The following is a 25350-nucleotide window of genomic DNA, read 5'->3' on the forward strand; positions in this document are numbered from 1 at the left end:
TATACTTGCCTTAGAGACCGCCTTTTAACTTCTCAATATCACATCGGCTCTCGAAGACATACCTAAACGCCTTCGCTTCACTCCGTCCGGGTCTACGCAAACATGAGCATGCAAATCCCTCTTGAGGCGGCTCGCCGGAGCTCCCATAGAGCTTCATCTAGCGGTAGCTTCATGGAAGAGATAACGGCGGCCCGTAAGGAACTGGATGCTTTGGCCATCGACTCATCACCAGACTCCTCTCCGCCACCATCCGCCGAGGGGTCCCTGATAGGTAGCCCTGTTGCTGGCATGTCACCTGCGACCCCGGCCCTCGACACCCTAGTTGCAGATGGATTTGCATTTGCCTTCGACATCGACGGCGTCCTGGTGCGTGGTGGACGTGCCATTCCCGAGGCTATCGAGGCAATGCGATTCCTCAACGGGGAAAACGAGTACGGGCTGCAAATGTAAGCATCGAGACTTCCTCACCATCTAGTCTAGTCCCCGTTTTGCCACCACCATCATGAAGTGAATGGAGCACTTTTTTTATTAACATCTTCCCCTAGTCCCTACATATTCCTCACCAACGGAGGTGGAAAGACCGAAGAGGAACGCTGTGCAGACCTGTCGCAGCAGATGGAGATCAACATTTCCCCTGCCCAGTTCATCTGTGGCCACACACCCATGAGGGAGATGGCCGAGCGGTTCCGTACAGTCTTGGTCGTCGGCGGCGAAGGCGAAAAGTGCCGCCAGGTGGCAGAGGGTTATGGCTTCCGCGACGTCATCACACCGGGCGACATCATCAAGCACAATAGTGCCACCACCCCGTTCCGGAAGTTGACAGATACCGAGTTCTTCAACTCGCGTGAGCGTGACTTCAGCAACGTCACGATCGAGGCCGTTTTCGTCTTTGCCGACTCGCGAGATTGGGCGGGTGATATCCAGATTATGTTGGATATTGCCATGTCCAAGGGCGGCCGCCTGGGAACGGTGTCAGAAACCCTGGATGAAGGACCGCCCATCTACTTTTCGCACAATGATGTCGTCTGGTCTGCTGCCCACGATAACGCCCGCCTTGGTATGGGTGCTCTGCGCCGCATGCTGGAGGTGATCTTCAAGGATGTTACCAAGAAAAAGGGTGTTCTACATACGCACGCTTTTGGCAAACCCCAAGTCAGCACATTCGAGTTTGCAACACGCCTTCTGCAACAATGGCGCCGCCAGCAACACAGCTTCAACGCCCCGCCCGAGACTGTCTACTTCGTCGGAGATACCCCTGAGAGTGACATCCGCGGCACCAATGCCTTCAACGAACAATCCGAGAACGACTGGTACAGCATACTAGTCAAGACGGGTGTGTACCAGGAAGGCACCGAGCCTGCGTACAAACCCAGGGTCACTGTCAACAACGTACTCGACGCTGTCAAATTCGGCCTTCAGCGAGAGATGCGCAAGCGTGTTGTGCATTCGTTCCGCAAGGACGTACTAGGAGAAGAAGCGTGCCTCGAAGCTCTTTCTGGAAAGGACAGTGCTGTCCTGACACCTCTGGAAGAGCGCGCCTCTCCCATCTTGGGTTGAGTGCCTTGAGTTACGGGACGTTACGAACACTTGTCCCGCTACTCTGACTTCTTATCTTCCCCATCTTTACATCCATTTAGAATTAGGCTCTGGTTGGAACGCATTGCGAAAAGCGACTCATTTTGTTCTCCCTCTATTATGTCTTCTCCTTTTTCCGCCAACACCAGGCTGGAATTCTCTCTTTTGTACCGGGACAGGTAAATGTTTTGTTCTTTGGGATTGGGATACCAAGGCGTCATCAGATTGACGAAGCTATGAGTACCGAGATTGAAGTTACTGTCAAGGCGGCCAGAGGTCGGACAGTGGCTATGCAGCCTACCCCGATCGTCCTCCCTCCGCATACAAAGATAGATTGAAATTGGGGCGGACAGAAGTTGGGGGTCAGGCGCAAAGGCGCCCGTATAAGATAGTGGGCAATTGACATTCAGCCATATCCGGTAATCGCGCCTATTTCTTCTCGCGCGGTGCATCAAAATGAACACCACCTGCGACGTAATGGCCGCACAGGAACGGAATGTTTGAACCCGTTCACGCCCAAATAAACTGCGATGGTTGATTGACCTTGGAAAGCGTTCACGCCTAGTCGACTAGGGCGGCCAAGCTGGGGTTGGAGATGATGTGCCACTACGTAGCGATGGGATGATGTGAGTCGCACATATCATCGATTCCCTCTAGTTGAAGAGAAGCTTTACATTCAAGGCTGCAGCATTCATCTTGATAGGGGGGAGGACTTGTGCCACATTGTCATCGCCCACGTTCGTCTTCGTTAGATTTGAAGGTGAACCCACCCCACTGACAGGAGGCAACCCAACCGACCGTGTCAACGGCCATTTGCCTTCTTTCCCGGCCGGCCAAGGCCTCGCGAACGCTCGAGGTGGGATGGAAGCGCTCAACGTCCCCTCTGCCAACTCTCAGCCACCCCTTCCAGTTGGCTGTGACATGGGCAATGTTGCTTCGTGTTGACGCCGTGGCTGGTCCAGGTGCAGCAGAGGAGGCAGCTGGAGAAACCGGAAGGGCGCCGATGACGATGGTCCCCCACCACTGACGCGCGCGGCTCTCATGCCGGCCGTACAACATCCGGGCCTCGACACCTGCGACGAGTGACTGGAGACGGTCGGGTTCGCAACGAGGCAAGCGGTAGACATGAACATGGCGGAGGTCACTATCACCCGACGAATGTTGGGTTGTCAAGCGTGTTGGGTCAAAGCGATTCTCAGTGTCAATGATGACGATGGCTTTGTGATGCGGGGCTGCAATCAGTTCCGACACGAGTTTGTAGACAAGAGGCAGGTATCTGCCGGTCAATTGTAAAGTAGCCGACTGTGTGGCGCGCAGATTCCGGTCGATCAAAGCATCAAGATCCGGGAGCGCGTGAGTCTTGAATCTCTGTGGACCCTCTTTGGTGCATGTTGCTGGCAAGGCGGACAGAACGCTCAAGTTTGTTCGTAGCGAGGCAAGCACCTAGAGAAAGAATTAATCGGGTTTGCACCTCAATCATAACCGTATGCGAAAGTTTCGGTGATGGATGTCTTCGGGATAGTGGGCGTCATTTTTTTGGTGGCTTGGTTAGGGGTTAGAGGAGACAAAGTAAAAATAATAAAAAAAGGAAAATATCCGAGGTACAACAATTGGACAAGTAGAGAAGCTGTCTGGGAATCCGACTGACCTCGTCGAGGTTACCCTCCTCCACCTCATTCAACATCCGTGCACCCATTCCCGTTGCTGTCGGCGCAGCCATCATCGACCGCTGAATAACCGGACTTTCGTGGCGACGCAGTAAAATACGAGAGCGGAGTACTGAAGACTTATGTCCCCGCCGTGCGTTGCTTTCCCGGCCTCGGAGCTCCCGCTTCACGTCCAGGCAGATGTCAAGGGCAAGAAACGCAAGCTAGATGGCGGCGGGAACGTGGACTTGTCCCAGTGCGACCTGAAAGAGTTGACACAATACCGTTGTTTCGTCGACGATCCGGCGCTACCCGGAAGCCCTGTGCGATGCTGGGCTGTTAACCGCTTCTTCCGCCAGTGCGTCTCAACCCACCCCCATCACAACGGTGTATCCCTGCTAACACGAGATCACCCCAACCGAGCAGGTGCAGGGACAAAAAGGGCGTGTTTATGGTCGAGACCTCAGCGTGGGAGGGCTTGAATGATTAGGTGACAGCCAGAGGCATGATGGACGACGGAGAAAATTTGACGTTTGCCAATTCGTCAGTCGAGTCGCATCCGGTACCGACCAGCCATTAGCTCATGATGTAAATGCTGCCCTTCTTTCGTCTAGGTCTCTGATTGACGACAACACGAGCAAACTCCATCGAATCTGGAAAGGCTTGGGTAGCAGGTCATGGATACGGCACAATATTGATCAGCTACTCCCTGGTCACACACAGTCGCATGGCACTTGTTGGGACAAGTGTAAGTAGGCGTTTATGTCATCGTTAGGGCATGATATACAAGCAATCGTCAGCGAAGAATCGCACAAGACCATACTAAGCTTCTCGGTCACTCTCAGCCAATATCTCAGGATTCTTTAACCCTCCCCTAGACCGAAGGGCATCAAACAGAAACAGCGGAAGTCCTGGGTCCATATTGTGTATAGGTTTTGATACAAACCGGCTGTCCAGTTGGGCCAGCACAGCTCAAGGGTTCAATTCTTTGTCTAAGCGTCCGGAATCATCCCACAGTAATTCCCCCAATATCTACCCAACATTTCAATAATGGTTCTCCCTCTTGCCAGTCCAGTCTCAAGACACAAGTAGAGGCGTCTCTCACGCCTGAACTCCACGCTTCTCCGCCTTCTCTTGCTCTAGCTTGGCGTAGTAGTTGTCTCGAGCGTTCGTGCGTCGCATGTGGTAGCCATACCTACAATTCGTGAATTAGCATGACGAAGCTCGACCCTCGGTAGCTGGATGGTCGATGAATGGCGGTCCAGCCGCTTCTCTCGTTCTCTTTTCTTCGGAAAACCATCGGCGCAGGATGTGATGTATCATACCAGAACGCATTAGCCACACCGAAGCCAACAGCTATTGCAATGCCTCAACGTCAGTCACTGTTCCAATGAATAGAGAATGTGTGAAGAGTGGGGAATGCAGAAGCGCCGTCCATTGTGCAACACACATGACGGAATATAGTAGTAGTTGACCGGGAATCGTTATATGAACATACCTAAACCAATTCCGAGATCCATAATGAGGTTTCGCCGGAGCATCTGCCGAGGATATGAGTGGGCGTCCTATGACTGAATCAAAGTGCCCAATTGGGACTGGAGGAGACTTGTACGTACACCCGTGATGGGCTTGATGGAGGTCGCGCTGGCCATTGTGATCGAATGTCGTTGTGAGAGTGCGCGGGTATTGAGGGTTGGCTTGTTGGACAGGTCTGAACGTGGTGGTGGTCGGATTAGTTCGGCAAGAAAGCGAGAGAATTGACTGACCTAGCTCTCTTGATGGAAATGGGCTGACGATGGGCCGGGATAATGTGTCACGTGATATTTTCTGGAAGACCGGTAAAATTTCGGCTACTGTCTCCGCAGGGATCGACCAACAGTTCCTACTTCGTACCTACGATTCGTATATGCTTGTTTTTCTCACAGAAAGCTTCGTGAAGTAGCTATGCCAGGTGTTGGGCGACCACTCGTCAAGATGAGTGCCCACCTCCCATCTAAGAGGATAGCGTTGGCCGGTAAGTTCTTTTTTTCCGCCTTTTTCTTCGGCCATGGATTTTGCTACGCGCCGGGGATGAAGCTCTCCCTAATACGTCTACCTGACTGACCATGCCCCCATTCACTACTTCCCAGCTCCGTCGGCTCTGTACACTCTCGCGTCCTCAAACTCGTTGGCTGCGTCGCTTCCACTCGTCCAGCGTCGTACGAAATGGTCTTTCTCTAATTTATTCAATCGCGGTTCGAATGCTCGCCAGTCAGACTCCGGCCAGAACCTCGACGACCCGAAAGTTCGCGCCCGCGTCATCGCGCAACAGCAGCAAAGCAAACCCCCGTCTCTTTCGGACTCGATTTTTGAAGACGAAGTGAAAGCAGCCACGGCGGAAGGCAAAGGTGCTGAACCATCACGCCATCCGCTCCAGCAGCCCGTGCCTCCGGAGGCCATCGCTTGGCGTCTTGATCCGGACCCGCGCTCTCGGATCCGGTGGGAGAGGAAGAAAGTCATCCAGATGGTACGACGGCACACAGCTGCCGAAGAACCTTCTGAGTATTCAAGGCGGACGGCGCGCATTGCGGCTTCCGAAAGGCAGCTAACGCACAGGAGTCCGTTCTTGGAGACGAGTGTGAAGAAGTTGGTGATGCTCGCAAGGCAAATCCAAGGAAAGACGTTGGAAGATGCTCTTGTGCAAATGCAGTATTCGAAGAAGAAGATGGCCGCCGAGGTCAAGTTCCACCTCGAGGAAGCCCGCGACATAGCCATCGTGAGCCGGGGCATGGGCCTTGGCAATGTCAATGGCTCGACTACCACGCCCATCAAGATCAAAACCAAGGATGGGGCGAGTCTCAAGGTGGACAACCCAACAAACCTCTATGTGGCACAGGCATGGGTGAACAAAGGAACTCCTCGACAGCGACGTGTCGAGTTCAAGGGACGCGGGAAGCAGGGATTGATTGTCAGTCCATCGACGAGTAAGTTCCCGTTCCGATCGTGACATTACCAACGCTCCGGGCTGACCACCGTAACCAGGTATTTCCGTCATCCTGAAGGAGGAACGGACGCGGATACGGGAGTACAATGAGCGGGTCACAAAGGAGGCTAGCCGTAAACCATGGGTCCATCTACCTAACCGACCGGTTACTGCGCAGAGACCATACTATTCGTGGTAGGGTCAGTACAAGAGGTGCGACTTGGCTCTGAATGGTGGCTCTTGGTTATTCCTCTTGCTACACCGTGTATACGATATTGTAGACTACTTTAACCTCACATGTACACTATCGTGGCCACCGTATCGGAATGGATCGAATAGGTTGCCACCCATTTTCTTCACTGGCCTCTTAGCTTTGAACAGCAAGACATTCGTTATTGAGCTGATCTTTTTTCTTTTATTCCTTTGTTTCCAGCTTATCTCTAGTATAGTCTACTTCGTAGACCACGAATATACCAGCGGAACTATATATACACGGATCCTATTTAGTCGCCTAAGTCGAGCTTTATAGGTGTAGCTATAGAATAAACTATTATACTTAGATTCTATAGTTTATAGTATGTATATATATATACTTTAAGTCTTTGTTTTATAATTAAATCATATATTCCTAACTCCTTTAGAATACTATATATAGTATTCGTAACTACTTATAGTATTTAAATATATAATTCCATTGTCTTTCATAAAATACTATTATCGTTTATAAACCATGTCGTAAGCGAATTTTAGATGTGCTGTAGCGGTGTCTTGTCTTTAAACTGGCTTCCTAGTATTAACCGAGCGGCAGGCATATTGATAAGATTATGTAATACATCTTAGCCAAACATACCAACACAGCGATCCCCCCCGGGATCAACGCCAGCAACCGCATCTTGACTTCACTTGGAGCTAACGCCCCAGTTCCGATCTCCCATTTTCGACGTCGCATTACCCAACCCCAGCCGTCAGACTCCCCTGCCCGTCTGCTAAAAACACCCCTGGCTACATCGCCTTTACCTTCGTCTAGCCCGTACTTCCCGTGGTTTGACCTGGTAGGGCAACTTTCCGAGGCGATCGTCTCTTTCTGGTCCTACCCTCGTCATCCCATGGTTCACCTCATTTCGGCGCGACAGATCCGTCATCAATATGGCGCCCTCTCTTCCTGTCGGCGAAGACCGGTGGGTAGATTATGTAGCCGAACATAGCCGCCTGGCACGCGACCTCGAGAAACGCGTTCAAGTCATCGAGCTCTACAAACTAGCCATCGATGCCGAACCCAACAGCCTCAAAGTTTGGCGAGCCTACTGCGAATACTTCTGGTCACTTCACGTAGACAGCCTCTCGGCCGAGGTGGGGTGGTCCGAAGAGGAGCAGGTCATGGGCCGCGACATTTTCTCCCTCAATGCCGCTCTCAGTCTATGGCAACAAGGCTACGAGGCCATCCAATACCGCATCAGCGACAGCCACGAGCTGTGGGACCGCTGGATATCTCTCGAACGCGGCTTGCTCGACAGGACTCGCACCGCCGAAGGCGTCCGGCGCATTACTCACCTCTACTCCGATCGGCTTCAGGTCCCCCACGTCACATACGAAGACACGGCCCAGGCCTTTTCTAGCTTCCTCTCCACGTATAACCAGTCGGCGTGGGAAACCACCATGCAGGCGGTCACTGCCCAGTCGCAAGAGGCCAAACAGCTCACCAGGGACCGGGACATGTTCGAGCTCAGACTTCGCAAGACCGCCCGGGAGGGGAAGGACGACGAGTACCGTACCACGCTGCGAGAATACCTTGAATGGGAGGCGTGCCAAAGCAAGAGAAGCAAGAGACGCGCCGAGGCCACAGGCGAGCTATGTCGAGGCATCTATGCCCGAGCTCTAACCGGGGTATTTGCATTTGACGAAACTGTCTGGAGCGAATATATCAGGTTCTTAGCCACGTCGGGCACATATGCGCAGGCTCCTCATGCCATGCTGGATGTCATCCGGAGAGCCGTTGATCACTGTCCTTGGTCCGGCGCTCTTTGGTCCCGCTACATACTCAGTGCCGAGGAGGCCAGACTGCCCTTCCACGACATCGAGCAGATCAAGCACAAGGCGACAAGTCATCCCGACCTCTACAAGAACGGCATGACTGGTCTCCTCGACATGTACGCCGGCTGGTGCGGCTTTCTCAAGAGAACAGCCATGGATATCAATGCTTCGGATGAGGCAGTCGACATAGCAGACATGGGCCTCCGCGCTGCGATCGAATTTGTAGACCAAGCGAAGCATCGATACGGCGACGGCTACCGAGGAGATCCTGCATTTCGCTTGGAGCGCATCTACATCCAATACTTGACAGAGAAGAAACGCTGCCTAGATGACGCGAGACATCAATGGCACAAGCTAGCCGAAAAGCAGCTCTACGCTGATAGCTACGACTTTTGGCTCCACTACTATATGTGGGAGATGATGGTTTTCTCGTCAAATGGGAAAGATCGCAGTCCTACGCCGTCGACTGTGGCTGCTGGATTGCGGGTTCCCTCCGTAGCCACGGCCGTCCTGGGTCGGGCGATTAAGAGGAAGACCATGGACTGGCCCGAGAGGCTCATGGGGGTGTACGTGCAGCACTGCAACGACTACGAGCTTCCCAGCACGCTCCGCAGCGCCCTGGATAGCGTTGCAGAACTCCAAAAGGAAGTAGCGAAACGTCGCGAACTGGAGGCCGCCCAGGCCGCCGAGCAGTACGCTGCACAGGCACAACAGCAGGCAGCACTAGTCGCGGCGGCGACCTCGGCCGACTCGTCCTCAGGTTCCAAGCGCAAGTGGGAGGATGATGTCGATAATCAAGCCGAGTCGACAACAATAAAGAGGCAGAAGGGCCTTAACGAGGAAGACTCTCCGGATTCACAGCAGCCGCAGCGACTAAAGCGGGATCGAGAGAACACTTCCGTTTTGGTTACCAAGGTTCCATCCGGTGTAACGCAGACCAAGGTCCGACAGTACTTCAAAGACTATGGCCGCATCAACAGCCTGGTTGCTGTGCCCGACAAGCAAGGAGACACGCAAACGATCCTAATCGAATTTCGGAGCCCGGAAGAGGCTCAGTCAGCCCTACTTCGGGATGGCAAGTATCTTGGGGAGGCACAGATTGGCGTTGAGCCCGGCACTGACCTGACCGTCTACGTCACCAATTATCCGCCGACTGCCGGTCCGGACGATCTTCGCAAGCTGTTTGAAGACTGCGGCGAGATACTGAGCGTCCGAATGCCTAGCCTAAAAGGAAATGTTCGCCGGCGGTTCAGTTATATTACGTTTCGGGACCGAGGTGCCTCTGCGAAAGCGACCAAGAAGGACGGAATGGTCCTTGACGGCCGGTATAAGCTCACGGCAGCTCTCTCCGACCCGTCGCGAGCCAAGAAGCGAGAGGGTGCCGTAGAGGAAGGTCGAGAAGTGCGAATTACCAATCTTGACACATCGGTCACCGAAGACCACGTCAAGGGTGTCGTTTCCAAATACGGGACAGTTCAACGGGTCACCATTCCTCGGAACAAAGCAGGCAAGGGTCACGGTATGGCCTATGTCGAGCTGGGGAGCAAGGAGGAGGCCATGAAGGCCGCGGAGGAGCTCGACAAGACGAAACTCGGCAGCTCGATCTTGTCGGTGGAGATCTCGGCCCCGAAGAGTTCCAAGCCGACAGCTACTCTGCTAGACGCACAGAGAAACTCCCCCGCCCGTTCGCTGAGTGTCCAGGAGAGTCGCGGGGACGCCGCCGACGACAACGGCGACCCTACTACTCGCCACCAACCGAGTGCGCCATCACAGGAAGAGATTAAAGAAAGGAGCATCGCCTTGCTAGATATTCCGGACACGGTCAATGACGCACGCATCAGAGAAATCGTCCAACGGTTGGGGGGCTTCAAGAGTCTGGTGCTGCGGCCCAGCCATGGTTCGGCCAAGATTGAATTCGAGGACGCCGCCAGCGCAGGGCGCGCTGCACTACATCTAGACGGGTATGATCTCGACGGTCGTAAGCTGCGCGCGGGCCGCGTAGAGGACCTGAAGTTTGCAAAGGAGGAGTTTCGAACCGATAAGATTGTGTATGGCGTGGGAGCAAAGAAGGAAGGTGACAAGAAGACACCAGCGACTCAGAAGAACGCTCTGGCACCCCCGAGTGTGAAGCGACCTGTATTAGGCAAAGGGGGAGCCCGACGGGGCCTTGGTTTCGTCCCCAAGAAGAATCCCGCCGCCACTTCGACATCGAGCGTTAATGGCACTGGCTCGGAAGAAGGGAAGTCGGAAGAAGGGAAGCTGACGAAGAAGACGAATGCTGATTTCAGGACCATGTTTCTGAAAGGCAACACGGCCCCGGCAGGTCAAAGCATGGACGATAAAAAGGATGCCTAGCATTAGCGCTTGAGGCATTTGTCGTGGGCTCAGGATGCGATTACTATCTTACCTTCAGTTGTGTCACATTACCAGATTACTATTACTTCTACTATTGCTCCTACGGGACAGGCAACCTGTATCTACCCAATCAACCACATTAGCAACTCTTCCCAGCTGGATTGTTTACTCTTACCCTCCACTGCGTATCATGGCCGACGACGGAGTCGGGCTTACTCCCCCGGGGCCCTTATTCGCTAGGAGAAGGAGGAACGAACAGGTTGTTATATAGAGTGCCACCGCTGTGTGAACATGGCCAGCTCTGCGGCATGAGCCCTCTTCCCCGATTGTATAACACCGAACGGTGCAGCAAATCATGCCTAGCAACAGCTTGATATTCGCCGATACGAAACTGCTACAGGAGATGCATTGGATTGGCTTCTCGCAGTGAAATCTACACGTGGGGTAGGAATAAAGAAGGGAGGCTATACGGATGTAGTAGAGCAAAAGTGAGCAAGAGACACGACAGCTCAGCAGCTTCGTGCCTCGCCTATGGGCCTTCTTCTATTTACGTCTTTGCTACTGTGATCTGTCTATTTTCCTTGTTCGGCTCCTCCGTGAACACCTTTTGCCAGACTTCTAGCCAACGTTCCTGGTGAGCAGTGGGTAACTTCCCGGGCTGCTTGAATGCACGGGCAAGCAACTCTCGGAGACGCGTACGGAGAACCTTGAGCACGAGCATCGTCTTCCAGTCTGGCACGGCGAATCTAGCCTTGTTGCCGTCAAGAACGAGCACGCCAGCGAACATCTACCCAGGCAATCGTCAGTACCACATAAATTATGCGCATTATAGGCCGGGAGGGCGCTAGAGGAGCATTGGCGACAGCTGAACTCACATCGGCACGTGCTTCGCCGCTCAGCAGAGCAACTGCAAAGGGGTCCACGGCTGTCGTTTCATGAGCGCGATAGACACTGAGCGTTGGTAAGCAAAGACACGTTCACCCCAACTATTAGATGACGGGGGCGACTTACGTCTTGGCTTGCATGATATGGTAGTATGAAAGCCACCGGAGCTCGTTATGACCCCTGTTGACAGATGACGGGTGCAGGCTGATGGACTGGTTGTTACCTACGTTACGCAGGCCACGACTGCCTGGCGTGTCCCGAACCAATAGCTTGGGATAAAAGCTCCAAGATATGACTGCTGCGGTAATGACATCGTTCTCGCTGTAAAGGTTAACCCGCCGAGGCACCTCGAAGAAGTTCTGGCGCCTTCGCGAATGGGACGAATAGCGCATCCGGCTCAGCGTCCGTCGTTCCTCGTCGGTCAGGGACAGGAAGCCGGAATCAGCCACGGACACCAGTAGCTGGCCCTTTAGGTCCTCGATATTGGCCAGAGTCTGCTGGCTGAGAAAGTTCTTTCTGCAAAACTGGAACTCACTCCCGCCAGAGGCGCTCGTAGATTGGCACACTCGCTTCCAGGCCAGGTAGGCATTATAGGCCGTCAGAAGATCCGAGTCGCCGCGACGAAACGCCCTGCGTGCCAGGTCGGCCTGAGCACGCTGTCCGAAAGGTGCAGAAAAGGGCGACTTTGACGATAGAATGGCGGCGATAGTGATGGCGGCATCTAAACATTTGAAAACGGACCCGAGGAGGACAAGCTTGCCAAGAAAGACATCCAAGGGCAAGCGGGCCAACTGAAGACCAAGAGGTGTGAGTTCTTCAGCAGGCGTGAGGGCGCGGACGTCGACGAGGGCATCCACGGCTCGCCGAATATTCTTGGCCGAGGGCGGATCCAGAGCTTCGCCCAGCGTTTCCTCGATGCCGCCGATTTTGCAGGTTTTGACCCGAATAGCCAGATCCTGGAGCGAGAGGCGAAGCATCTCCGGCGTCTGGTGGTCATTCATAAGAACATCATGCCGGTGCTTGGTGAATAGATGAAAGCAGAGCCCCTCCTGCACTCGCCCTGCACGACCCCGCCGCTGCTTCGCATTGGCCCGCGAAATGAACGCGTCAAGGAGCCGAGAAAGCTGCCTTCTTTCGTCGAACCTCATCTCCCGATGCTTACCGGCGTCTATGACACACGTCACGTCTGGTATGGTTATACCCGTCTCGGCAATATTGGTGGCCAGAACCAGTTTGCGCGTACCCGGCGGAGGCAAGAGGAACGCGGCTTCCTGGTCCTCGGTTGCAATGCTAGAATGGAGGAGGTAAATGAGCCAATTCCGGGAAAACGACGGGTTGCCCGCGAGCAGGTCGTTCAGGGTTCTGATTTCCGCAATTCCCGGTAAAAACACCAAGATGGCTTTGCTGTACGGAGTGTACTCGGGGTCCGATGCAATCTTTTCGATCAATTGAACAATAAGCTCGAAATCGATTCGATACTCGTCCAGCTGCGCGAGAGTATTCCTAGTCTTGGCGGAATACTGGGCCAGGGGCGCCCCGGAGGCCGTAGTGTTGGGGCGCTCGGTTTCTGTTTCGACATCGTCATCGAGGTCGATGATCGCCTCCCGAGGCGTCTGAGCCGGACTGTAGCCGGTGAGCTCGACGGCATCTTCCAGGTAGCGTACCTGGACAGGAAAGGTCCGGCCGGGAACGGTGATGACGGGTGCGCCGCCGAAATAGTTGGAAAACCGCTCTGCATCGACTGTCGCCGACATGAGGACGACCTTGAGGTCTTTGCGCCGCAGCATAAGCTTCTTAAGGACGACGAGTAGAAAGTCGCTGTCGATGGACCGCTCGTGCACCTCGTCGAGAATGACATGCGTGACTTCTTGCAGATCATTCGATCCTTCCAACATCCGCAAGACGACTCCCGTCGTGGCGTAGACCAGTCTCGTCTCCTTGGACGTGTTGGATTCTAGCCGGATCGAGTACCCGACGAGTGACCTGGAGGTCCCCAAGTCTCCCCGACCTTCGCCCAGTTCGTCGCTCACTCGACGCGCGAGGGAGATGGCAGAAATTCTCCGAGGCTCCGTGCAGTAGATCTTACAGGGCTTCCCCTGGGAAAGTTGATGCTCCAGGAGGAATGACGGGACCTGGGTGCTCTTGCCGCACCCCGTCTCACCACAGATGATGACGACCTGCTCTCGATCGACGGTGTCCATGACTTGTTGCCGAGCTTGCCACATTGGAAGCTGCATCCGGCTTTGGAGCATCGCCTGATATGCTTGACTGGATGCCTTTTGCGACCAGATCCGTTGATAATGTTCATGACCTCCATCTGTGCGCAGCGAGGCTTCTTGGGCCCCGTGGCTCGCCTCGTTAACGTTGCGGGCCGATCCACGGCCGCGAAACGCGGACTGAAGAATAACCCCGTCCTCTAGCTCCTGATCCTGCTTCTGTCGAACCCAGGACCGTAGCTCCCTGACGACGTCTCTATCCTCAGCATCCAAGGCGCTTTTCCTGCGGTCAGCAAGCTCCGCCCACAGCTCGCGCCAGACGGGTGGTAGCCTCATTCCCACTTTCTCCTCCTTTGAAGAGGTTCCAAAGATGTGAAACAACGCCCATGTTGCAATGTACGCTTCCGACTGTTTTTTGTCCGGAGTGGCGATCGACTGCATGAGGAAGTTGAAGTTGTAAGGGGACAGGGTCGCATGTACATTGGAATCCACGACGGGAGGGGGAAGGTCCTGGGCCTTGTCCCAGGAAATGTTTAGTTGATGGCGAATGGCAAATGGGATCTCAGAGACGATTGAGTACCTCAGGTTGACGGAGGAATCCCTAAACAATCAGCGACTGCGGGAAAAGAAGGGGGAGGGTGGGATAGGAAGCGAGCGACACCAGACATACCTCGACCGGCAAGCTTCTTCCAGGGCCCTCACCGGACTGACGCCAGCCCATTTCCCAAAGTCTCGAATGGTGATCTTGATGCCGCCACTGCCGTTCATCACTATGCTCGTGGCTCCCGTATCCTTGTCTACCTCTTGCGTGGGCAGGTCGGCGAAGAGGCCGGCGATACCATCACCGTCGTCCTCCTCACCCTGGGCAAGCATCTCCGCAGCTATACGTTCGGCCTCCTCATTCACCTCGCCTTCTGACGCCTCGCTAGGTTCTTCGGCCTGTTCCAATGGTCCCGAATCGGATTGTTTCTGAGGTGCGGCCGCGGTTTGTCGCTGTTTTCTTTCAAGTGCCAGCTCTTTCTCTAATGCATGTCGCCTTGATTTCCACTGATGTTCGGCAAGAGCGTGGTCAAAGAGAACGTCTTTTTCTATCCGTTCCATTTTAGCCCGGAGTTTCGCCATTTCCTCGTCATGTTCTTCGTCTTTTTCTGCCCCTCGTCTTTTAGTTTGTTGGCGGCCGCGATCCAGCCTGAAGAATTTCTCTTTCGTCTCGAGGTAGACGGGAATGAGGTCATCCGGCTCTATATCACTGCCATATGTGATCGCTAGCTTCTTGCTGGGCGCCGGAGATGCTTCTGACGCTCGGTTCCCAGGTCGTCCACGGGAAGTCGGATCGATATTCTTGGGGGTTGCCGAACCAGACGCTGATGGGCTTTCTAGAGGTGTGTCTTGTACCACCGTTAGCGATTGTGCATCCCGGGGAATTATCACGAGCCAGTATGTGAGTAGACTTTGCGCACTCTCACCTGTTGGTTTAGGGTTTGGTTTGCTCTGGCTCTCGTATTTGGGCAACTCATCGAGGGAGCACTCTATCGCCAACCAATCCATGGCCTCATCCAGGCCCCATAGCCCATCCTTGACTGAGGTAGGGATACTGGGTGAAATATCCAGAATGTGACGCACGACAGCTTGAACCCGCTCGCTTGGAAAACCCGCGGCATCAAGGGTCTCCTTCAGAGTCCAAAGTCGAATAACAATGTCCTCCTCGGGAAGCATTTTGCCACTCCCAGTCTTTTCAGACGAAATGCTAGACGAGGAAAAGCGGCACTCGCCCTGGATAAGATCGAGAATATGGTTCATCAGCTCTGGGGGAAGCCACCGTCGGGTGTTCAGGGTCTCGGCCTGGCCTCGGAGGAGGCGGCGATCGGTTTCTAGTCGGGACCGTTGTCGAGCGGCATCCCGCCTGATTTTGGGGCCGTACTTCTCCACCAGTAGCTGCAAGTCGGACTCTTCCAATTGTCGTGCGAACTCATCAGCGGTTAGAATTTTCCCGCTCGCGTCTCCTTCGGCCACGGGCGCGGTTGGCTTCGAGCTGGAGGGCGAAGCCCCAGTGGCGGGGCCCGAAGAGGCGCCAGATTTCGCGGCCGCTCCGCGTGGATGTGACGAAGCTTCTGAATCGTTTTCGACTCCTTCAACGGACTCGGGGGGGCGCGCCTTGGATGCGATGGAGGTAGTCGCGAAGCCTCTGGCCGGATTGGCAGCAGGCTTCTTTCTCCTTTTGGCTCCAGCCATAGCTTGATGCTGACGAGACGATGTTTACCTTCTATAGTGGCCCGAGAGATGCTCAGTCAATGCTGTTGAGGAGCAAGCGAATGGAAGGCATGAGTCGCGGAAGACGATCTAGCCAGGAAATGAACAAAGTCGCGACGAATACTGCACGGGCAGTAGAGGGCGGCGATGAAAAGGAATGGTAGCAACAGATGTGCTCTATAATCGAGAGCAATGAAATACCAACGGGTGCTTCATAGGCGCTAGGCAAGCAGAGGTAGGTTGGTACCTATGCAGTTCAGTGGTTTGGCTCCTTGCCCGTTACCATAAGAGACCAGGCAAGATCCGAAAGAGTAGGTTGCCTTTCCCCCCACATACCCGTTGCATTTTCTTTCGTTCACACGTTCGGCATTTCGTCACCGGTGAAGCAACAACAGCGGTTCCTTGTAGGTGGTGGGGTTGGACCATTTGGCACTTGTACACCATACAATTCGTAAGGGAATAAGTACATAGGATGTACCTAAAATTACGTATGTACACTATGTTGTACGGTGTACCGTGTACGTTGTACATTACCCCGCCCTACAATAACCACGTAAGGTACAAAGTACCTTTCAAGCCTGGCTTTCCAGTCACCGGATTTTCTGGAATCCCTAATCGTGTGCCTCGCCCGCCGTCGTCGGACATATTACTTCGTACATTTTACAGCCTCAAGGCAAACAATTAACATTCTTGAAGTACAGTGGGGGCAAGCCGACTTTCAGCTAGCTATACCAACACCGAGGCTTCGTTCATATAGAGTCCTTCTTCCGTCTTCATCAAACATCTTTCCGCCCCTCATGCTTCTATGCTGCGCTCGCGAAAGCTGTCAAAATGTCTGAAGCTGTTGTCAATGGCTCCATTCCTGGCCCTGTCGACCTCGACTTGCGTGCCACACATGATGCGTTGACATCTTCCTCAACTTCGACAAGAACCTCCTGCTTGCGGGTGCTGGATGAAAGGATCTCCCACAAAGGTATTGTTCTTGCAGAATAAGCACACCCCTACTCGGCACGAGCGCTGACAGACGATCCCCGCTGCACAGAAATCAACCCGTCTTTGATTCCCAAGCTTCTCCAGCTGCTTTTCCATACTCATGATCTCTACGTCGACCGTCAGTCACGACTCGCCGTGCAAAAATGTCTATTTTCTTTGATCGACTACGGCCTCGAGCCCGAAGTGCTTCGCCGCGTCGTCGCCATATTACACGCTGAATCTCGGAAGCCCGGAATCGCTCCCGGGAGTGCATTTGCCCTCGTCGAGTGGTGTAGCATTCTGATGCAAGCTCTCGCCGGATCTCCGACGTGGCGCATTGTGTCGTCCGATGTACTGCTCGCCAACGCAGATGCGCTGGAAAAGTGCGTCCGATCGCCTTCGAAGAACGGCATCGCTCGCTCCGCCATTACACTCACCAGGAGAGGATTCCGCAAGCTGCTATCTGACGAGGATGCGCTCCCAGAAACCATCCGTGATGCTGTAGAACTCCTCACAGCGAAAGGTTCCCAGCCGACGGCTAAAAATGCCATCCTTCTCGGGGTCTTGGCTGGCGTCGCCTCGCGGAAACCGGCTGCCAAGCCAATTCTGCAGAACATGGCAGGCTCGTATCTCAGCTTCTACACGAGAGAGATTGTTGGTTCCCGCTCAGCCGTTCCAGAGCACGTTGCCTCTGGTTTGACTGATTTCTTCCACGACTTTGTCCTCTTCGAACATTTCACCAAGGAGGTCGTCCCCCCCTTGGAAAAGGGACTGCTTCGAGCCCCCGAGATCATACTCACCAGCGTCATCGCGCCGTTAATCCTGTCCCTCCCCAAAAGCTTTGATCTTTCCCGGGTTCTGAGTGGCCATCTCCTGAAGCCACTTCTATCCCATGTCAAGTCAAGCAATGCCGCCATCCGGACCGGCTCCGTCAAGGCCTTCGCCCTGATCGCTTCTCGAAGTCACCAGGCCGACGCTGTCGACGCAATCCTGGATCAGGTACTGTCCCCTTTAAAAAGCGGAAAATTACCTTCCGCGGAACACAGGATTCTTCATTGCGAGATGCTTCAGGCTATTCCACAGTCCAACGCCGTTGCGGAGAAAATCGTCACTGTGCTGGCTGCTGTTGCGGCCAAGGAAGGAAACGAGGCCGCCGTTGGATCCGAGACTTCAGCCCTCGCTAGCTCGTGCGCCTTCCTTCTCGAGGCAGATGCCAAGCTCGGTAAGCCTGTGGTGGATGCCTTCATCAAAGGCTTGTCGGATAAGAGATTCGCACATCGACGACTTTGGATCTTGCGCACTGGGAAGATCCTTGACACCCCTCGGACTGGAAACGTACTGCCTGCGTTATCCGACTTCGCAGAGGCTGTTCTGCCAAAGCTTATGGACACGTACCACGAAGTTGTTGCCAACTCTACTTTGGCGGCACAGAACAACATCACCATCGGCGCGTACGTTGTTGCGGCGCTCGCGTCATCCTACCAGGACGGCGCCTCTGATAAAGTCAAAGCCGCGTTGGCCAGCTTTTCAGTTCCGCAACAATGCCTCACCTTGGACCCCAAGCCGTCGTTCCTCTTAAACCCTCGCGTTTTCGGCAAACTGACAGCCGAGGAGGAGCTCTCTTGGATGTGCAAGGCCATCAGGTCAGTGGCGCCATTCATTCTTCCGTCCACTTCCAGGCCCGTCCGTGTTGCCTGGGCCGAGGCATTCATGTACCTGATCTGCTCCTCCATCGCCACACCGCGCGTGCGACGCCAGGCCTTGAAGAGCCTCTCCAATGCCTACGCGTCTAGTCCTGGCAGCGTTTCCGAGGCTGTGATCGATGCTTCGTGGCACTGGCTTGCCGCGGTCGAAACCAGCGACAAGGACGCGACCGCCGCCGTCGCAAAAACTGGAGATCGCCATCTCCACCTGGTGCTGAGAGCCATCTGCTTGACGCCAAAGGAGTGGGCCGACCACGGCAAAGTGGCTGATGACGCGCAGCTGGAGCGCCAGCTGTGTGCACTGCTCGTCCTCGCTCGGCCCGATCTAGTTCCACGTGCCAGCTGGATCGATGCCTGCTTGCGGACGGAAAAGGACCCAGGGAAGCTCGCGGCCAAGTACGGAGACGCACTCATCGACGAAATACTCGCCAAAACCACCGTTCAGCAAAAGTCCGACCTGGTGAAAAGAGCAGCATATAATGCCGCTGCCGAGCTTGCATTTGTTGCCCCTGAGGAAATGACCCCCAGAGTCGTCAAGGTTATCCAGCAGGACCTAGCAAGGGAGGGATTGGAGGACGTAGGCCCTCTAGAGGCCGCCATCTCCCGCACCCCGGAAGGGACTGCGTTTGTAGATGTTCTCTCAAAGAAGGCGCAGGACGCTCTTCCCGACAAGAATGACAAAGACTACGACATCCTGAGATGGGAGGCCGAATTGAGAAGCCAGCTAGCAGAGAAGAAGGGCCACCAGAAGAAGCTTACCGCAGACGAGACTGCCCAGGTCAAGGCCCAGCTCAAGAAAGAAGCAGACATTCGCCAATCCGTGCGACGCATAGAGGCCAGGCTTCTTCGGGGATTTGGCATTGTCCGAAGCCTGGCAACTGGTCCCCCGACTGAGGCCGCCCTATGGATTGGCCCTGTCGTGAGAGCCCTGCTCGACGTTATCGACGCAGGCTCCAGTCTTCTCACAGGTAACGAGGCGGCGATCACCTTCCTTTCGTGCTCCGAGAGACTATCCCATCGTCTTGGCCCTATGCGGCCGTTCGTGGGTGCGGCAGCACTTCGTGCTCGGGGTGTCACGGCTCTGCCCGAATCATACAAGGAAGAGCCGATTGGGGAGTTTATCACCAGGGTACTATACCGTCTGCGTTTTGCCGCGGAGCAGCGCCCCTTCGACACCGTTTCGCTCATCTACATTCTCCCGCTCGTCTTTTCCGTGCTTGACAAAGGTGGCTTCGGTTCAACTGCAGACGACCGGGACACGCAGCTGGTCCTAGTTTTTGAGTTCCTCAGCTTCCACACCGATGCCCTAGTGGACGAAGCGACACCGAGGGCGGAGGTGTTGTCCGCATTGATTTCGTCGATGCAACAGTACACGCAACACTTCAAGGCCATCAAAGATTGCTTCACCGATGCATGTCGATGCATAGCCCCGAACATTGCCCATGCAGAGATTGGGGTCTTGGCCCGAGGCTCTCTAGTACCCCAAGTCCCCGTCAGGACCGCGGTACTCCAGTCCATCTGCGCAGACGTCGACATGAGCGAGGGAATGTTCTCGGCCGAGATCTGGCTTGCTTGCCACGACGATGTTCCGGATAATACCGAGCTTGCCCGCGAGATTTGGGAGGAGGGTTTCGAGGTTACCGAAGACCTTGCCTTTCGAATGCTGGCCTACCTATCCAGCAAGGATGGACAGCTGCGGCGGGCTGCTGCCCGGTCACTGGCCGAGGCGTGCAGCACCCATCTTCCTGCCATCGACCCTATAATTTCAGAGTTGAACGCCATCTATGTCGATCTCGCCAAACCGCCAGTGCAATTGCTAGATGAGTATGGAATGCCCAGGAAGATGGACCTTTCCGACCCCTGGCATGGACGCCATGGCGTAGGGTCGGCGTTCGAGGAACTCGCACCTCTGTTGGGAAGGGAGCAGCTCGCCGCATTCTTCGACTTCTTGATTGACGGAGGTCTGCTTGGCGACCAAAACGTAGCCGTACGCGAAGCCATGCTCAGCGCAGCAATACGGGCCATCGACGTGCACGGCAACATGATAGTGGACCGCCTGATGGAGGTTTTCGAGAGGACGCTGGAGAGTCCAGGTCGTGATACCGAAGCCTCGGACAGAGTCAACGAGGCCGTGGTCATCATGTACGGCGCTCTGGGCAAGCATCTCGAAAAAGGCGATTCGAAGATCCCGGTTGTCATCGAGCGACTTCTGGCCACCCTGAGCACGCCATCTGAAACGGTTCAGTACGCAATTGCCGAATGCCTCCCCCCACTGATTAAATCACGCGGCGAGCAGGCTTCCCAGTACTTCCAGCAAGTCCTCGAGACTTTGCTCACTTCGAAGAAATATTCCGAGCAAAGAGGTGCCGCATACGGGCTCGGTGGCTTAGTACGGGGACGCGGAATATCGTCTCTCAAAGACTACCGCATCCTGACGACGATCAAGGGGGCCATAGAGAACAAGAAGGATGCGAACCAGCGGGAAGCTGGGCTGATGGCATATGAACTACTCTCGTCTCTTCTCGGTCGAATCTTCGAGCCCTACGTCATTCAGATCGTACCTCAGCTGCTCACGGGGTTCGGCGACGGCAATGCGAATGTTCGCGAAGCATGTCTTGCTGCCGCCAAGTCGTGCTTTGGTACGCTGAGTTCGTACGGTGTCAAGCAAATCCTCCCAACGCTGCTCGACGGTCTTGACGACCAGCAGTGGCGGAGCAAAAAAGGTGCCTGCGATCTTCTGGGTGCCATGGCCTACCTCGACCCCCAGCAGTTGGCCCTAAGCCTTCCGGACATTATCCCTCCCCTGACGGCAGTGCTCAATGATAGTCACAAGGAGGTCCGGGCCGCTGCCAACAAGAGCTTGAAACGATTCGGCGAAGTCATCAACAACCCGGAAGTCAAGGGGCTGGTCGATATCCTCTTGAAGGCTTTGAGCGACCCCACCAAGTACACCGACGATGCCCTCGACGCTTTGATCAAGGTCCAGTTCGTTCATTACCTTGATGCGCCGTCCCTTGCACTTGTCACTCGTATTCTGCAGCGCGGTCTGGGGGAAAGGTCCAACACGAAGCGCAAGGCTGCCCAGGTTATTGGCAGTCTGGCTCACTTGACCGAAAGAAAAGACCTGATATCACATCTCCCCGTCCTTGTTGCGGGACTGAAGCTCGCCGTCGTCGACCCAGTTCCGACAACAAGAGCAACAGCGTCCAGAGCTCTCGGTTCGCTTGTGGAAAAATTGGGAGAAGAATCGTTGCCTGACCTTATCCCCGGGCTTATGCAGACGCTCAAGGAGGATACAGGAGCCGGAGACCGCCTGGGGTCGGCTCAGGCACTCAGTGAGGTCCTTGCCGGTCTTGGGACGACCAGGTTGGAAGAGACGTTGCCGACGATACTGCAGAATGTTGAGTCGCCCAAGCCCAGTGTTCGGGAGGGCTTCATGTCGCTCTTCATATTCCTTCCGGTGTGCTTTGGCAACAGCTTTGCCAGCTACCTTGGACGAATCATACCCCCTATTCTATTGGGTCTCGCCGATGATGTCGAGTCGATCCGTGAGACGGCACTTCGCGCTGGCCGGCTACTCGTCAAAAACTTTGCAATGAGGGCCGTGGATCTATTGCTGCCGGAGCTTGAGCGGGGCTTGGCCGATGATAGCTACCGAATCCGGCTCAGCTCCGTTGAGCTCGTCGGTGATCTGCTCTTCAATCTTACTGGAATTAGTGGAAGTGCGGAACCCGAAGACGAGGAAGAGATGGCCAGGGAAGCCGGCGCATCGCTCCGCGAGGTGCTTGGGGAGGACAAGCGCAATAGGATCCTCTCCGCCCTTTATGTTTGCCGGTGCGATACCGCCGTCGCCGTTCGCTCCGCCTCCATCAGCGTGTGGAAGGCTCTCGTCCCAAGTCCCCGCACGCTCAAGGAGCTTGTGCCTACCCTTACGCAGCTACTGATTCGCCGGCTCGGCAGCTCGAATATGGAGCACAAAGTCATCGCCAGTAACGCCCTTGGGGAGTTGATCCGCAAAGCTGGGGACGGTGTTCTGTCGACCCTCTTGCCGACGTTGGAGGATGGGCTCCAGACCTCGACAGATACAGATGCCAAACAGGGCATCTGTCTTGCACTCAAGGAGCTCATATCATCTGCGTCCGAGGAAGCGTTGGAAGATCACGAGAAGACTCTCATATCCGTGGTTCGAATCGCGTTGATCGACTCCGATGCGGGCGTGCGTGAAGCCGCAGCCGAAGCCTTCGATTCACTGCAGCAAATCCTCGGCAAGAAGGCTGTGGATCAAGTCCTGCCGTATCTGCTGAACTTGCTGCGTTCCGAGGACAAGGCCGACAACGCGCTGCATGCTCTCCTAACTCTCCTGACGGAGACCACCCGCTCAAACGTCATTCTGCCCAATCTGATACCTACGCTCATCACCCCGCCCATCACTGCATTTGATGCCAAAGCCCTGGCGTCCTTGTCCAAGGTTGCTGGGCCCGCCATGAACAGACGGCTGCCGAACATCATCAACTCCCTCCTTGATAATATCATCAACTGCGAGGATGAAGCATTGAGAGGGGATCTGGAGGAATCATTCGACACGGTTGTGCTCTCGATTGACGAGTATGACGGACTCAATACCACGATGAACGTACTGCTTCAACTCACCAGACACGAAGACCACAGACGGCGTGCCACTGTTGGTCGACGCCTGGCAACGTTCTTTACCGCTGGTGAGGTGGACTATTCCAGGTATAATCCGGACATCATCCGGTCTCTCCTTCTATCGTTCGACGATCGAGACGCAGACGTTGTGAAAGCATCATGGTCCGCTCTGAGTGCGTTCACAAAGCAGCTGAAGAAGGAAGAGATGGAAGCCCTCGTCCTGTCCACTCGCCAGGCGCTGCAGCATGTAGGGGTCCCAGGAACGAATCTGCGAGGATTCGAGCTTCCCAAAGGCATCAACGCCATTTTGCCCATCTTCTTACAGGGGTTGATGAACGGCACTCCGGAACAACGTGCCCAGGCTGCATTGGCCATATCAGACATTGTCGACCGAACGAGCGAGCAGTCCCTCAAGCCATTTATTACCCAGATCACCGGCCCCCTCATCCGCGTCGTGTCAGAGAGATCGACCGAAGTCAAATCTGCCATCTTACTTACCCTCAACAACCTGCTCGAGAAGATGCCGATTGCCTTGAAACCCTTCTTACCCCAGCTGCAGCGAACATTCGCGAAATCCCTTGCCGATACGACAAGTGAAGTACTGCGAGCCAGGGCAGCCAAGGCACTAGGCACGCTCATCAAGTACACACCACGCATCGACCCGCTCATTGCGGAGCTAGTGACCGGTTCCAAGACGTCTGATCCGGGAGTCAGAAAAGCCATGCTTAGTGCATTGTACGAGGTCATTAGCAAGGCAGGCGCCAACATGGCAGAGACATCCCGCACGGCTGTACTGGGAATCATCGATCTGGACATGGACGAGAATGATACTGCCATGACAGCCACGAACGCCAGGTTGCTGGGCGCTCTGATTAAGAACGTACCCGAGGAATCAGCCAATGCGCTGTTGAAATCCCGAGTCGTCACGGCAAGCCCCATCAGCAACGCATCCGTTCTCGCCCTTAATGCCGTCCTAGTAGAATCGGCGGCGACCTTGCTCAGCAGTCCCCTGGCCGAAGACTTGCCGGACATACTCTGCGAGGGAATGACAAGCAAGAATGTGAGTCAATGTTGTCCATATCAAGTGCGGGCTCTTTTTTTGTCCGCCGTAAATTGACAGCGCTAACCTCCCGTTCACTGACAAGACCTTCGTCGCCGACAATTGCATTCTCGCCACAGGAAAATACCTGTTGTCGGACTTCCCCCAGTCGTTTGATTCGACCAAAAAGATCTTTGGCATGATCGCTACCGTTATTCAGCCAGGCCAGCCGACCGACTCGCGACGCCTAGCCCTTGTTGTGGTCCGAACCATGAGCCGTGTGAGGGCGGATATGGTTCGGCCACACCTCCAAATACTCGCCGCTCCCGTATTTGCTAGTGTGCGCGACCCAGTAATCCCCGTGAAACTTGCCGCTGAAGCTGCGTTTGTCAGCTTGTTTAATGTCGCAGATGAGGAAAACAAGGTGTTTGACAAGTTCATCGATGGGGCAGACCTGCCACCAAACACGAAGAGGAGCATGCAGGACTATTTCAAACGGGTGGCACTGAGGTTGGGATCACAGGCACGAGAGAGGAGGGAAGCCGAGGGTGGACAGGGTGGCTTGGGTCTGTCCAACGACGAGGTTGATGACGAGAAAGAGTTATGGAGCGTGGGCAAGATGGAGGCGGGTGATGGTATTTTTGCTCAGTGAAATGCGCTTCATATTCAGAGGAGCGCGTTTGCGAGCGCCAAAGCCAAGCTAGCTAGTTGCCTGCCTACTTAGAGATTCCTAACTACGAGGACGAATGGAGTCATTCTTGGCTACATCGACCACACCTTGTGTGTTTTCGTGGTGATAGGGAGGCGATCAAAGATATTCGATGATGATCACGTTCGGTACTGGGCATCATCCTGACAGATATGAAAGTCAATAGGTGCTCAAGACTCACGCGAATACTAGTGCGAGGTCATCATGATTGGAAAGCTTCGACTCCAATGAGCCAATCCGAAGCCCCGAGTCATCGAACCCTTCGTCGATCATTTCATGTCGTCAGAGGCCAGCGACAAAGCAGTGCGATTGATATCACGTGATATCTCGCTTAATAACAAATCGAGTTTAGCGTGTCCC

The 25350-nt window shown here is 54.7% G+C and overlaps 7 protein-coding genes across 7 annotated transcripts; 5 read left to right on the plus strand and 2 right to left on the minus strand.

The window, feature by feature from the left end:
- Positions 1-288: 288 nt before the first annotated feature.
- Positions 289-1557, plus strand: ACRALDRAFT_1033260 (uncharacterized protein; the record flags this gene model as incomplete). The annotated part of the gene is made up of 2 exons (XM_071014939.1): positions 289-446; positions 546-1557. 2 exons carry the CDS (start codon positions 289-291, stop codon positions 1555-1557), a joined length of 1170 nt encoding a protein of 389 aa, XP_070875112.1.
- A 744-nt stretch (positions 1558-2301) lies between these two features.
- On the minus strand, positions 2302-3295 carry ACRALDRAFT_1070768 (uncharacterized protein; the record flags this gene model as incomplete). The annotated part of the gene is made up of 2 exons (XM_071017796.1): positions 2302-3018; positions 3224-3295. 2 exons carry the CDS (start codon positions 3293-3295, stop codon positions 2302-2304), a joined length of 789 nt encoding a protein of 262 aa, XP_070875113.1.
- Positions 3296-3364: 69 nt separating this feature from the next.
- On the plus strand, positions 3365-3711 carry ACRALDRAFT_2104176 (uncharacterized protein; the record flags this gene model as incomplete). Its single annotated transcript, XM_071023176.1, has 2 exons — positions 3365-3579; positions 3648-3711. The coding sequence occupies 2 exons, from the start codon at positions 3365-3367 to the stop codon at positions 3709-3711; spliced, it is 279 nt and encodes a 92-aa protein (XP_070875114.1).
- Positions 3712-5139: 1428 nt separating this feature from the next.
- Positions 5140-6623, plus strand: ACRALDRAFT_1081907 (mitochondrial 54S ribosomal protein uL22m). Its single transcript, XM_071019231.1, has 3 exons — positions 5140-5235; positions 5351-6184; positions 6243-6623. Exons 1-3 carry the CDS (start codon positions 5166-5168, stop codon positions 6380-6382), a joined length of 1044 nt encoding a protein of 347 aa, XP_070875115.1. The 5' UTR covers positions 5140-5165; the 3' UTR covers positions 6383-6623.
- Positions 6624-7090: 467 nt separating this feature from the next.
- Positions 7091-10749, plus strand: ACRALDRAFT_1063943 (uncharacterized protein). Its single transcript, XM_071016878.1, has one exon. The coding sequence runs from the start codon at positions 7330-7332 to the stop codon at positions 10567-10569; it is 3240 nt and encodes a 1079-aa protein (XP_070875116.1). The 5' UTR covers positions 7091-7329; the 3' UTR covers positions 10570-10749.
- Positions 10750-11016: 267 nt separating this feature from the next.
- ACRALDRAFT_1050631 (uncharacterized protein) lies at positions 11017-16156 on the minus strand. The gene is made up of 5 exons (XM_071015641.1): positions 15137-16156; positions 14341-15058; positions 11581-14271; positions 11445-11520; positions 11017-11356 (listed from the first exon to the last, which is right to left on the minus strand). Exons 1-5 carry the CDS (start codon positions 15900-15902, stop codon positions 11117-11119), a joined length of 4491 nt encoding a protein of 1496 aa, XP_070875117.1. The 5' UTR covers positions 15903-16156; the 3' UTR covers positions 11017-11116.
- A 447-nt stretch (positions 16157-16603) lies between these two features.
- Positions 16604-25200, plus strand: ACRALDRAFT_1050627 (uncharacterized protein). The gene is made up of 3 exons (XM_071015640.1): positions 16604-16893; positions 16963-24302; positions 24388-25200. Exons 1-3 carry the CDS (start codon positions 16752-16754, stop codon positions 24931-24933), a joined length of 8028 nt encoding a protein of 2675 aa, XP_070875118.1. The 5' UTR covers positions 16604-16751; the 3' UTR covers positions 24934-25200.
- Positions 25201-25350: the final 150 nt, after the last annotated feature.

The sequence above is a fragment of the Sodiomyces alcalophilus genome (assembly GCF_042370955.1).
Source record: "Sodiomyces alcalophilus JCM 7366 unplaced genomic scaffold ACRALscaffold_4, whole genome shotgun sequence".
Classification (NCBI taxonomy): Eukaryota; Fungi; Ascomycota; class Sordariomycetes; order Glomerellales; family Plectosphaerellaceae; genus Sodiomyces; species Sodiomyces alcalophilus.

Excerpts from the sequence above, each read along its gene's own strand:
- ACRALDRAFT_1081907 (XM_071019231.1), top strand. The coding sequence starts at position 5,166 with ATGCCAGGTGTTGGGCGACCACTCGTCAAGATGAGTGCCCACCTCCCA. Across the intron at positions 5,236-5,350 it reads TAAGAGGATAGCGTTGGCCG|CTCCGTCGGCTCTGTACACT; the intron begins GTAAGTTCTTTT and ends ACTACTTCCCAG. Across the intron at positions 6,185-6,242 it reads GATTGTCAGTCCATCGACGA|GTATTTCCGTCATCCTGAAG; the intron begins GTAAGTTCCCGT and ends CACCGTAACCAG.
- ACRALDRAFT_1050631 (XM_071015641.1), bottom strand. The coding sequence starts at position 15,902 with ATGGCTGGAGCCAAAAGGAGAAAGAAGCCTGCTGCCAATCCGGCCAGA. Across the intron at positions 14,272-14,340 it reads GAAGAAGCTTGCCGGTCGAG|GGATTCCTCCGTCAACCTGA; the intron begins GTATGTCTGGTG and ends CTGATTGTTTAG. Across the intron at positions 11,521-11,580 it reads CATATCATGCAAGCCAAGAC|TGTCTATCGCGCTCATGAAA; the intron begins GTAAGTCGCCCC and ends ACCAACGCTCAG.
- ACRALDRAFT_1063943 (XM_071016878.1), top strand. The coding sequence starts at position 7,330 with ATGGCGCCCTCTCTTCCTGTCGGCGAAGACCGGTGGGTAGATTATGTA.
- ACRALDRAFT_1050627 (XM_071015640.1), top strand. The coding sequence starts at position 16,752 with ATGTCTGAAGCTGTTGTCAATGGCTCCATTCCTGGCCCTGTCGACCTC. Across the intron at positions 16,894-16,962 it reads TGAAAGGATCTCCCACAAAG|AAATCAACCCGTCTTTGATT; the intron begins GTATTGTTCTTG and ends CCCGCTGCACAG. Across the intron at positions 24,303-24,387 it reads AGGGAATGACAAGCAAGAAT|ACCTTCGTCGCCGACAATTG; the intron begins GTGAGTCAATGT and ends TTCACTGACAAG.